The 14,021-nt window shown below is 39.2% G+C and overlaps 1 protein-coding gene across 3 annotated transcripts in view; it reads right to left on the bottom strand.

Moving 5' to 3' along the window:
- The window catches only part of LOC140480421 (zinc finger protein 385D-like), a 1,040,629-nt gene that overhangs the window by 63,970 nt on the left and 962,638 nt on the right, over nt 1-14,021 (bottom strand). For all 3 annotated transcript variants that reach the window (XM_072575258.1, XM_072575256.1, XM_072575257.1), the window contains one exon: nt 4,301-4,463. In XM_072575258.1, coding sequence (XP_072431359.1) covers nt 4,301-4,463 — 163 coding nt within the window. The remainder of the gene's footprint in view (nt 1-4,300; nt 4,464-14,021) is intronic.

Genomic DNA, 14,021 nt, shown 5'->3' with positions numbered 1-14,021 from the left:
AAATAATAAAACTGAAATTATTTTGTTACCTGCAGAGCCTCTTTCAACAGAAGCATATATTTTAATGTTTAGCTCATCCTTATGTGACAAATACGGCTTGACTTGGCTTCCCTTCTGTAAAGTGTTGAACATGGCATGTGGATAGGCTAACTAGACCAGCATTTATTACCCGTCCCTAATTACCCTTCATAAATGATGGCAAACAGTCACTGTAACCACTGTAGTCCATTGGTGTGCATACATCCTCATTGCTGTTAGGAAAGAATGTATCAGTGTTTTGATCCAGCAACAGTGATTGAAAATCAATATAGTTCCACATCAGGATGTTATAGTCAGGAGAAAAACGTGCATCTGGTTTTGTTCACAGTACTGCCACTGTGTGTTGGTGTGGTGAATCTGAATGTTTAAAACAGTGGATAGGTGCCAGTCAAGTGTATTGTCCTGGATGCTGTTAAGCTTCTTCAGTGTTCTTGGCCTGCATTCAACCTGGCATCTGGACAGTATTCCATCACATTAACAACTTGTATCTGTAGATGATGGATAGGCTTGGGATGGTCAGGTGGTGAGTTACATGCCACAGAATTCCAGGCCTCTGACCTGGTCTTACAACAAGAATATTTATATGGCTGGTCCAGTTTAGTTCTTGGTTAGTAATAACCCCAGAATCTTGATATTTGGAGATTCAATGCCATTGAATATCAAGAGGCAATGATTAGGTTCTCTTTGATTGGATATGGTCAACAACCCCAGTGAATGGCAAAGCCAAACTAGTTGCTCAAGGCAGCCATAAAACAAATCCTTGATGGCTGGATAGTTTTGGCCTCTGTTTAATTTATATAAATCAGAGATAATTCTTGGAGAAAAGAAGAAAGTGCTTCTTGATATGACTGAGACTATATGACTATACTAGCTAGAAACATAAAGGCAATTTTGTCAGTTCTGCTTGAAAATGATGTAAGAAGTGTAAATGATGCCAAGAAATACAAGTTAGAAAGCAATAGGAATGTGAGGAATCATCTCATTCCACAAAATTGCAAAGGATGAAGATATGATAAAGGCTGCAATAGAATTAAACTAATGGAAGGCATCCTTTATTAAGAAGTGATGGTGACAGGAGGGAAGACATGTTTGTTATTCTAATACCTTGAAGTATTTCTTATACTGATTCAATGGGAAACATTTCTCTTTAATTGAAATAGCTGTCTTGTTGGTAAAGCATAGACCAGGAGCAAGAAAGTTGCAAAAACATGTACAGAGTTTCAGAATTTAAGAAATATTTTTAAAAATAGAAGACTGTGATTATTAGATTAGATTACTTACAGTGTAGAAACAGGCCCTTTGGCCCAACAAGTCCACACTGACCCTCCGAAGAGCAACCCACCCAGACCCATTCCCCTACACCTAACACTATGGGCAATTTAGCATGGCCAATTCACCTAACCTGCACATTTCTGAGCTGTAGGAGGAAACCAGAGCACCCAGACAAAACCTACGCAGACACAGGGAGAATGTGCAAACTCCACACAGACAATTGCCTGAGGTGGAATTGAGCCCGGGTCTCTGGCGCTGTGAGGCAGCAGCGCTAACCACTGTGCCACCGTGCCACCCACATATATGTGCTTCTCCCTTTACATTTTTAATGGCCTTACACACACACACACACACATATATATGAAGTAGATACCTTTTAAGCTATTTTGTCTGAACTTGTAATGATGGTACTAGTTATGATAAAAATGAAATTATCCCTCAGTACTAATCTTTATTTATACTGTTAATTTTGCAAGTCAATTTTTATCAATATATGGCAATGAAAATACTTACATATTAGCATATTTGGCATTTAATAAAGCTTATTATAAGTATTGTATTTGTACTGTCCAGCAAACTGGACAGAAGAAAAGAAGCCAGGGAAGTAAGGTTTGTCCCAAAGGTCGTGATGGTGAAATGGAAACAAAAAGAGGCTTCATTTAAAAGATAAGAGGGTATAATGCTGAGAAACATTGAGAAGAAACTGAATTGTAAGCACAGAGTAGCAGAATCCCAAGCTGGATTCACAGTCTTAAATTTAATACCAACTTTTATTCGATTGCCTTTCTTAAAAATGGTGTCAGCTCTTGTGTGACCTGTTGTAAGGAGGAAAACAAAAACAGCAGTCAAGACAGTATGACAGGGAAGAAACACTTGGAGTTCTATCACTATATGACACCATCTGCAATACTTTGTTTAAATGGTACAAGGTATTAAGAAAGAGAAAGAGTGCATTATGTAATGATAGATTCAGCTTATAGTATGAGGTTTGCAAGAATCTATCAGGAACAACTTAATTTAGATGAGGTCACATGCAATCTGTTTACTAGTTATTGTCATTATTGTAATGCTGCCATGCTTGTAGAGTTTAAATTGTTGCACCAGACTAAAACCATGATGACAATCAAGAAACCTACATCTCACAGAGAACATAACCGAGAATGACAATGTAAAAATCCACAGACAGTAAATGGAAGAGAATGGGGAAATACACAGACAAAACAAAGAAATACGTCCTTTATATTCACCAAGTTGGTTCACCAATTTTAATTTCTAGTAATTCAAAATAAATGTTAAAGGAAAATGCCTTAAACATGTATTTATATACACAACTGCATGCTAAAAATTCTTACGTGCAACTAGATTTTGGAAAATTATTGATGGCAGTGGACATTGCCTGTTGCGCAAATTTTAGAACAATGTTTTAGAAATTTTAAATTATTAAAAGGGGCAAGGCTTTGAAACTACTCTCTCTCTCTCTCTCTCTCTGTATATATATATATATAAAGTAAATAAAGTGGTAGATTCATCAGATATAATCTTCATATGTGTTTTTGAATTTGATCTGTCACAACCATTTTCCAATGAAAGAGTAATTTTGCTCTATATGTCTAAATAATACCTTTCGTTTGTGTTATGTAATGCATTTTGTTCAAATGCCCACTTTCCGCTACAATAATCCAGGCATGATTTTTGCCATCACACCAAAGACATCTTTGGACTTGACAAGTATTCTACAGAAGGTGAAAGTAAAAAGGAGCTAAAGTCACTAGCATTCCTTCAATTAGTGATAATTTCCCTTTATGCCAAGAAATTGAGTGGTCCATATATCTCCTAGTGAAGACAGAAGGGATTAAAATGTCAGTTATTATTTGTTGCTACCTTCTTTGATTATCCTCATTGCTGTTAACGTTTGTTGAGACTGTGGTGCTGTAAAAGCACAGCAGGTCAGGCAACATCTGAAGAACAGGAAAATCGACATTTTGGGCAAAAGCCCTTCATCAGGGATGAGGCTGAGTTGAGCTTCATTCCTGATGAAGGGCTCTTGCCTGAACCATCAATTCTCCTGCTCCTCGGATGCTGCCTGACCTTCTGTGTTTTTCCAGCACCATACTCTCGACTCTGATCTCCAGCATCTGTAGATTTCACTCTCTTCCTGTTATAGTTTGTGTCTAGGAACATGTAATTCATAAATCAGCCTTGTACCTTTAAAATTTACATTATGACTTAATCATTATAATTAAATATAAGACTTTTATAATATTAGCATTAGGATGCTACAATTATAGTATATGAAGCTTAACAAATATTTATGGCATTTCAATGGCAGTTGTTTTAACAGGGAAATTTGCCCATTTACTTTGAATTTTTATATTAATATCACAAATATTAGTACCACTGTCACTTTATAACTGAAAATTCATGATAATGTTTTATATTTTGCTTAAGTGTACTGTATTTTAAACTTTAATATTTTATTAAATAACCCTGTAGCTTAAAATTTACATCCTTGAGTTAATTATGCCCTGCACCATATTTTATTTCCCATAGTTTGTCAATACAACATGATTTAATGTGGTTAGGACTCCAAGCATGTATCTGCTACCAATTGGTCAGACCAACTTTTTTTAAAAGAACAAGCACTTACCACATTTGGAGACCTAATGCCCACTACATAGAGATTATAAAATGTCAGTCCCCTCAAGAAATCCACAAACTTAACATTCACACAAGAGTTTTAAGTACAAGTGGGTCAGTAAAATGACTGAGCACTAAAGGCATCAAAAGAACGTTTCCACATGCCACTAAAATCAGAGAAGTATTGGGAAGTGAAAATCATATAAAAGTTTTAAACAGATACTGGATCAAACAAACATTCAATTTTTGCAACTACCTATAATAAAAATAGATAATTATCTCTTTTCCTTTTTGAAACCTAAGCAATTAAAGACAAGAACAAAAATGAAAAAGTACAAAGATATCTCTTAACCTGCTTTGTCAGAGCTGGCAGTGATGGTGGTGGTTGTGATGGAAGTGAAGGTGGTCTTTACGCTGTCCTTGGCAGTAACAGTTTTCTGCTTATTTTTCATGGCTTCCAGTGCTTTGAGCTTCTTGGCATGTTTAGTGCCTTTGTAGTGTGCCCCGGCTTGGCTCTACAAAGGAGAACAAATGAACCATGCAATCAGGCTCATTTCTTAACTGCCATTCTCTGTATTAGTGACAATACAGAACAACTTTCAATAATGGGCACCACATTCCATGATTACTAATGTCCACAGTTTTAACCAAGAATGCCATGACCGTTGCTCAGTACAAAATCATTCACATCTCAGTTTAGGTAACAACAGGGTGCCCTTATTGAAAGAGCTTTTTCGACAGTGTTAGTGGTCATCAGAACGGAAAATAAGAGGAACACAGAACAAAAGCACATGCATTTTAACAGATACAAGAAAAAAAAAGACATGAAACATCCAGAGAAACACTATGAGCTAGCACTATAAATCATGAAACACACAGGCTGACATGCCTTAAGTTATCAGATGGTATTAAGTGTGTTCTTTGTTATCTAAGTAGAGACACACAAGGTGCCACGGTGCTATGGCCCCGAAGGATAGTTAACTAAGCTGATTTATAATAGCAACTGAGGAAGGAGAAGTAGTACTGGTTGGAATTATAAACATATTCAAAAAATCACATCTTAAGTCTAAGTTAGTCTTACAGGAACTACTTGTAAGATAGACCTTATTTGCGTTATTAAGTATAGACACTTTTTATATGCAATCAATTAAAACAAAATTGAAATTTAATTCATCCAAATTGGAGCTGGGCACATCAATACTAATAATATGACTTGCAGTCTGTAACAATTTGCTTGGATTACATATATCGAGTGGTGTATATTGTGCTGGTAGAAACAAAGTAAAGCTATATAGTCTTACCAGATCATAGGACTGCTCTGTCATTAGAGAGACACAAATGGTGGTGGTTTAACCTGAGGGTCACCACACCTCCGGTGAGGGGTAAGGGTGATAATGAGACTCCTTGATGGTAACCTGAGCCAATGTGGGAATTTATCCCATGATGTTGCCATTACTCTACATTGCAAACATCCATCCAGCCAACTGAGCTCAACAACCACCTATCTGTAATGGTCCCTTATCAATAAATGGATGAAATAAAAATTTGCTTAGATAAATAAGTCATCTCTCTTCAGGCATAATAAATTAATGATGTTTCTAAATTGAGAAAGAATCTTATGATTTTGGGGAGTAGCACAGGATCTTGTGTATTGGAGTTTGAAAATATCATAATACAAGCAATGAGTATAGTGATTCACTGACTATCCATTACCACCCATTAACCATTCATATGGGAAGGTTAAAAAATATCTTTCGCCTAAATATTAGTGGAAGAATTTGCTGAATTTCTAAATTATTTTTCTGACTGATAAACAGACTTAATAAAAAGAATCAATTTGTATCAAATCATACCAAATTGTGAGAAGGCACACCTGTCTGTAAGAAATGTATAAAGTCTCTGAGATTGCCAAAGCTGGCTCTGAACTTGCAAAACAAAGTGTGGAGATTAATGGAAAAAAAGTGCTTGGCATTTCAAAGTGTCTATTTACGTAAGCTGCATGACTGATTTTTCAAACTATCACCTTCACAATTTGGTGTGTTTTGTTGGATAGATCCAACTGATTATTAAATAGATACATTACTCTGAATAAAGAGCTAAGCACTTTAGTTAAATCTTTGTTTTTATAAGGGAATGGTTGAAGGGATAACTTTTTTTTAATCATTGAAACTGATTTTGTTTCCGATAGTGACATTATCAGCTTCTTTGCTCATGATCTTCAATGACACTTTCCTAAGTAGTCCCCATAACCTCTGAGAGAACCAATATCTGTGCATCTTAGCCTTGAATATATTCAAAGATTATAACCTATACAACTCTCTGAGGTAAAAATTCCAAAGAGTCACAACATTTTGCATGAAGAAATGTGTCTTCAGCTTAGTCCTGAAGATAAGCCCCTCATTGTGTAATTGTGCTTCCATCTTCTAAATTTCCAGTCAGAGGAAACAATCTATTAATATCCACGCTGCGAAGACACTTCAATGACTTGAATGTTTCAATTAAACCACCTTGCTTTCTCCTAAACTTGAGAGAATGTAGACCTAATTTACTCAGCGTTTCAGCAAGACACATGGCACTAAGGGAGGTTGTCCTGCCTAACTTCAACCTTCCAGCTGCAGTTATTACGACAATCATCAGACAGCTGGTGTAAAGAAGCAATACATATACAATTATGATATTCAATCAAGTGCCACCCATATGCCTTCAAAAATGTTTCCCCCTTGTTTCTTTCCCACCATGTGTACTGTGAAAGGCTATTCATGGCTAAGTTAACATTCAATGAGGGCTGGGTGCAGTGCTCATTCATTGATTGTAAATCCGTTGTTGCTCGATTTGGTTCACAGCTGTGCTTTAAATATGGAGCCACTGGTGAAAATCCCAGAGGTCCTTGCAATGGCGAGTCGTCTGACTGCACAATAGCACAAACACATGCCATCGGCTTATGGTGCAGACATAATAATGTGTAGTGCAAAGAATTATGTGAGATAACTCACTAGAGCTCACAGAGAAAATCCTTGTGAGAATCTCGCCCAAATTGGCACCTCACTGCGTTTTAGCTCAACCCATTTTTTTTCTTTCTTAGCTCATTGCATGTCATTATCACAAATTACTCTTTAACTACAACCCTAAATGAATGTCAGAAACAAATCTAATTTGCATTTGAACGAGCAACTCTCTAAGTTTTGTGAAATGCATGTTGAAGTTTACACTGTAACCCCTGACACTGAATTGAAGTCATCCTTGTGTAAACCTGTCACATGTGTATCCATCTGTTGGGTGAGTGGAGTTTATGTATTTTACCATTAGCATCCCAACTTTCCTGTCAGGATCTTTTAAAGGTGGGAGTCATTCTGAGGATCTAAACAATCCCATTACACACAGCTGGTCCATCAGTTTAATCCCAATGATATATATTGATGCTTTTAATCCAGGCAGAAGCTGCAAGATGATCAAATAGGAAATAGGTGCCAGATTTGATGAATGATTTGTGATTAAAGAACACAAACTGTACAGAATATTCTATTAAGTAGCCAGATAGTGGCTTCCCGACAGCCTATTAGTTGTGGTGCCACCAAGTGCGACCTGCAATTTACTCTCTTCTGAAACTAACATGCATGTAGATGGTTTAAAAAGATAGCCATAGCAAATTATAAGTTCAGAAAAGACCTCTAGGAACAATTTGCAATTAGTTTGATACCTTCATTCTTCCTTTACTAGCCTTCCAATTGTCATTCCCAGAATCCTCTCTGACATTAGTTATCAACCCTAAATGGTTGCAGTGAGACAATCAGCATTGAAAAGGGACTTTTATTGACATTGACAAGGCTAATGATGGAACAACTAATATTTTTCAGAAAATTAGGAAAGGCTCAATACTTTCGGCAAAAGTTTGTTTTTCTGTAAACAGCTGGATTTCTTAAAACAAACTATTAACAGTGAATTTTTTTTTAAGGTATCAGTATCGTCCGAGCAAGTTCTGGCCCATCGTTTCAACCTTGATTGTTTAAAATTTAAGAAACAGATAGATCATGAGAAAATGAAACTTTAAGGAGTTCCTCCAGTCACATTTCTAAAGATTTCAAAGTGAAAATGAGTTACATGACAGAAAAGGGGATTTACATGAAGAACTTATAGTTCCAAATAAAGTGGAGCAAGGACAGGGGTTAAAAGAAGCAGCAACAATAAAATCAGTGGATCATTCAAAGGTAATTCTTTATTCAATCTCTATGGCAACACATGCTTGATTATTTCAAGTATGGTAGATGAACAATTAAACTCTATCCTAAATCACTGAGGCTAAATAATGGAATTTTGAACATCGCTGAAATACACCATTTGTTGCTGCACTTTCTAAAGACAAAATGTACTGTAACAATGGTGTTTAAGCATTTAAAATATTCGAGCACACATTATGGCAATCATAGTACACCCTCATAAATGAGACTGACCCTACTCTCACCCAATAATGTTACATAGGGGTTTTTCGACAGAACCAGGTACAGGTGTCATTTCTGTATTCGCCTTGCTAGCCTGATGACAATCAGGTATCATAGCATCCTTTCCCCCAGCCTGGATGAAAAAGTCACTGGTTAAACTGGAGGATTCGGTTATACAGAGGCAAGTCAGAAGTCGAGTAAAATCGCAGTCACTTTTATTAAGTCTCATTTGGAGGCGAATTGGATCTCTGTGGAAATGTCAGGTCTGTTATTTGAATATCCAAAGAGGCAATTAGTGCTGAATTTAGCCCAGCATTTTGCTTTAAAAACAAATGCGTGGGTTTCCAGAGCTGTGTGACATTCGTCAGGGTTAACAAGGGGGTGGGCATGATGGGGTGTCATTGGTCATTAAGACTGACAGGTTGCAAAACATTTCAAGACCAAAATAGACAGTTGCTTCCTTGCCCAGATGAAAGGCTTTTATTCACAGCATTTGTCCTCAGAGTGCGGTTTCTCTGAATGACAAGTAACCCCCAACATTTTGGAAGGTCACACAAGCCAATAGGCTGCTGACAATGGGATTCAAAAATCAAGATAGATCTGAAGTCACTGTTCAGTATGTACCAGATCTGCAGGGAGGACTACACCTCTAGGAGGAAGAAAGTGATAACCACTTTGCATCTTTGGAGGAAATATAGGAACCTGATTTGACCTTGGTTTCCTGCAGCCTCTGACTGTGTTCCAAAGAAGCCTATGGATAGGCTTATCCAGTAACAGTTCAAAGAACCTGAGTGGGTGAAGTTGAATGGGACAATCTAATCCTCTTTTCCAGCCTTTCAACACAACTCACTCTAACAGCCAGTAATACCTCATTCACATACTTTAGTCAACACATTCTCAGGTCTCCTCAAGGCTTATTGCCATTTAGAGAGCGGGAGGCACAAACAGAAATATTTGGAGGAATTTAACTTGAAATAAATAACATGATTCATTTGCATTTTTCAATACTTTGAGACTGTGGCATCATTATAATCACCCAAGTGATTCCCCTTTTTTAACCAAGGCATCTTTATTTTCCGTTCCTTATTTCCCTCGAGTGCTATTACCCATGGGACTTCAGCAGGGCTGCAGTCAGTCAGTCCACAAAGAATATACCATCTGCACCTGTTCAGGGGCAGGATCAATTAATGGAGCAGAAGCAACAAGTTGGACTCTGGCTAAGGGGAAGAGGGAGCACCTTGAACAGAATCCCAACTTCCCTGTGCCTTTTCTGCATCTTCCCTCTAAAGGTTCACTCGCAATTCCTTGCTGGTCAAGAACCGAAGGTTGGTTGTGGGGGGGGGGTGCAAAACTGTTGTCGAGCATTTGTGGAAACAGAGTGTGCAGCCTGCTCTCAGGACCAGCAGACAACTGATGCTCCATGTCACTCTCTTTATGCAGGTGACCATCAGAGGCAAGGTCTGAGCCATTGGGGCTATATTCATGCTAAAGTCAAAGCTCTCAAATCTCCATCCAATTGTGTCCATTGCCTCTAGATTTGCTCATAGAATCTTAACATTATTGCTTGCTGCTCCAGAATTGTCCTCCTTGCGAATATCTGAGATTTGATATCTGTGTCCAGCTGAGCAAGGCTTGTGCTGTCCACTACTGTATGGGTCCGCAGTTCATGTCCACTCATTACGGGGGTCTCACCATGTAACAATCTAGTGGTGTCCCTTGGAGATCTCACATCCATGTGCGTGAGCTAGTGAATTGGTGGTGGGTGTGCATATGTCTCCTGATTTTGCTTCCTCAGAGTGAGAAACCTCTTCTGAGGATTCCTCAGCTTCCTCCTGTTCCAGCTCACATATCATAACAGAATGGACAATATGTTAGAACTGACAAGGGGAAAGGGGAAAAGGTAAACCTTGTGCAGATATTCACATTTCAATTCATGACAGTAAGTTGGCAACAGTGATTGTTATCGAGCTCGTGACTGTAAAATGTCTACTTTTGTGACCAGACATTGTGGGAACTCCTTTTTTCTGTGTCCAGTGATCACATACTCAAACACCCTATCAGTCTCCATCACTACCTCCTCGACCACAGTTAGGGTGGTAGGTCTCTCTACTTGGAGCTCTGGTCTCGGTTTTGTAAGTGATTGTACATGAGAAATGTAAAGAGGATAGAATGGCAACATTTGTGGAGGGTGACTGTGAGAATGAAATGAGTAATTGTCAGTTTTGCTTGTCGAGGTGGATATGTGAGGAGGTATCTTGAGAGACAGGAATGAATGACTCACTTGTACAAAGCATTGGGCTGTCAAGTGCTGCGCAGGAGATTGCTGGGAAGCTCAGGGAATAAGGACTGACAATGGCACACTCCCATCCCTTCCTGTCATCCCAATGTCATCCGACTGCTTGTGGCATTGTATTCAGGTGAAAGGGTCCACAGTCCTGTTATTCCCTAGGTCTGCTATTCTACCCGCTCAGACTTATGACGATAAAAAGCATTTCATTGTAGCATGGCAGGCCGTGAAAGAAAGGGTTAGAAATCCAAGGAGGGGTAAGCACAGCCTAGCCACATTGCACTTCTTTTTCTGGTAATTGCTGAATCCCAAGGAATCACTTTGGAATTCAGGCACTCTGCCCCCCTGCTGGAGTCATTTCAACTATGAATCCTTCAGTGGATGGGTAAAGGAATCCAAGGCCAGGACATGTAAAACCACAGTGTGATTGGTTAGGAAATCTGGAAAGAGGACATTATTACCATGGTTGCGTGAAAGTAAAACCCATTCTAGCAACAACCATGTTCCCAAGCTACTACTAACCCTAAGTGGATATGAGGAGTGTTGGATTTAATGGGAGAGCAAGCACAAGGTTCCTAATGAAGGGCTTCATTATTCCTGATGAAGGACTTTTGCCTGAAATGTTAATTTTCCTGCTTCTCGGATGCTGCCTGAGCTACTGTGCTTTTCCAGCACCACTCTAATCTTGACTCTAATCTCCAGCATCAGCAGTACCCAATTCCACCTATAAGGTTCCTAATGGTCTATTTATGGTTCTAGTTATTATGGTTTTATGAAGCGCCTCAATCCAGGAAGAGTTTGGCCCCCTACTCAGCAGAAAGCAGTGAACATTTCTGGGACTCACTTAGTTTCTATCAATGATCGTCACACTAAACAATGAAAACAGCAGGGGAGCAATGTTTTCTCCTGTTCCAGCTATGTTTAGTATTCCATGCAGAGTGCAGAGTAACAGTGATAACATCAGTATTGGTTTCCTTTCTGTGGTAACAAAGAGCAGTCAGCAATATCCGTGCCAAACAATGATGGACCATCCAAATGAATGCTGCTTTTGTTTTACTTGAGAACCTAATTCTCCTGTACGATTTGCAAGTTGTTGGCAAAAATAGGGTTCCCTTGCATACAAAGGAACAAAAGCCAACATCATTTTTATAAATGGTCATTTTTGGCTGTCCTTCCATCAAGAAGGAATTTAATTATAGCCTAAGCAAAGGCCCCGATTTTCTAAAATGAAAATAAATATAACTTTTGCTTTGATTGATGATTTGTGAATTTTCCAGTGGTCATACTTTGTGCAGGTGCTAATTACCTTCAAGGTTGGCTGGTTACTGCCAGGGTGCAATTTGCCAAAAGGAATAAGACAAATTGTTATATTTAGTAATTCTTTCTTCATGACTAAGAGCAGTAATAGGAATATCACATGGTATACACCAGTCTTTAACCCTTCAGGGTTATATTTTCCTCTGTCCAGTATAACGATAAGGGATCAAGTGATGATCAAACACCAATAATTGGTTAATATTTACAAAGTGGCAATGAACACTTTTCTGTTTGTATCATTAATAAAGGCAATTTCCTTCCTAACATATGCTAATAGACCTTTGCCAAAAAAAAAAGATCTTTAAGGACTATTAATGCTTTGTAAAGATCAACAGTGTTGGGTTTATGAACTCTGGATCCTGGAATTTGCACAAGGGAAATGCGTTAAAAGTTGCTGACATTAACCTGAGGTCAACAAGTACAGGTGAAGTTAACGTTTCGGGTCCGGTGACCCTTCCTCAGAGTAGTTCTAAGTTCTGAGGAAGGGTCACCATACCTGAAATGTTAGCTCTGATTTTTCTTCACAAATGCTACAAGACCTACTGAGCTTTTCCAGCAATTTCTGTTGTTGTTTTTGATTTACTGCATCCACAGTTCTTTCCATTTTTACTACAAATGGAGATTGGCCAGGCAGCATTCCTATTATACTGTCACTCTCACCTGCAATGGGACACACATACAAGCCTAGATCCTATGGTTTTTTTTTGACTGAGTGTGCATCATGGTGGGTTGTGGAGCAATTCTCACCATGAGGCTGAGTATATTTTCTTACCGCATCTTAGCAAACTCGACACATTAATTGGCATTTCTTATGGTGAGTACCATATCTGATTTTACCAGGTGCTCATCTTACCAGGTGCTATTCTTAGAGCTATTTGCCACTCAGCAAAATTGACTGGCATCACTGGTGCCCAGACCATCTAGCACTGTTAGCACAGTTCTTGACATTTGCCCCAGACATGGCAGACAATTGAGGTGGGGTGGTAGTGGTGGTGAAGAGGTAGGGGAGGGAGGATCAATGCACTAGCTTGTAGGCATAGTCCTGGAGGTCTTGCTGGATGGGCTGACACACTGGTCAGACTTCGCCTTCTCAGAGGACCGGCAATGGGGGCAAAGACACTCGAACATGCCAAGGCTGCCACCCAGGTTACAGCAGTCTCAGCTATCTGGAGGAATGCCCAGCAGTGGAGAAAGAAGGTCAATGGCCACTCCTCCACCACTTTCTCTCTCATACCTTATACTCAATTCTGGTTCAGAAATGTCCTTTAGAGAAGGAAATTGTTGTCCTTCCCTGGTCTGAACTGCATGTGACTCCAGACTCAGAACAATGTAATTGACTCTTAACTGCCCTCCGGGCAACTGGGTTTGGGCAATAAATCCTGGCCTAGCCAGCAACACCTATATCCCACAAATAAATTTTTTAAATCACTCATTCGACCTCTGCTATTATACCTACAAAGTATTATGCTCTACCAATCTAATAAAATGTATGTAACATCTCCCCTCACTCACTGTCACCTGTCACACACTGAACAGTACTACCACTGAATGCTCTCTCGGCTGTCTACTCACTCACTTGGGAGACCTCCCCTCCTGCGCCAGCCACTTTCATCTTCCACTTTACCAGGCACTGTCTCATTTCAAGAGCAAAACTTCCAACAATCAAGAAGAAATTGTCTAGATGGGTTGTGTTGACCATAATTTCCCCTTATGAGGGCAGAATCACAACTTTGAGCAACCCAACAAGATTTGGACTGATATCTGAGATTGCCCTTGACTTACTCTCCTGGGACCTCCTGAGGAAATGCTATTCCCCTTGACTGGACTGAGGGTCTCTCACAACCAAGGCTTTGTGTCTGGGCTAAATAGCATGGTAGGATTGATCCAAGTGCCTATGGCTGAGGGGGAAATGTGCAAAAAGGCAAGGCAATGCAAGTCAGAGATGCTATGAGTATTCAGGTAGACTAACAGTCAGTGAGTGAGTGCTATGATTGGAAAGCCGGGAGCCTAAAATGAAGCCTGGCCCTGTCTAT

This window comes from Chiloscyllium punctatum, chromosome 8, assembly GCF_047496795.1.
Source record: "Chiloscyllium punctatum isolate Juve2018m chromosome 8, sChiPun1.3, whole genome shotgun sequence".
NCBI lineage: Eukaryota > Metazoa > Chordata > Chondrichthyes > Orectolobiformes > Hemiscylliidae > Chiloscyllium > Chiloscyllium punctatum.
Note: the sequence above shows the minus strand (reverse complement) of the source record. Positions and strands in the feature narration are given on the sequence as shown.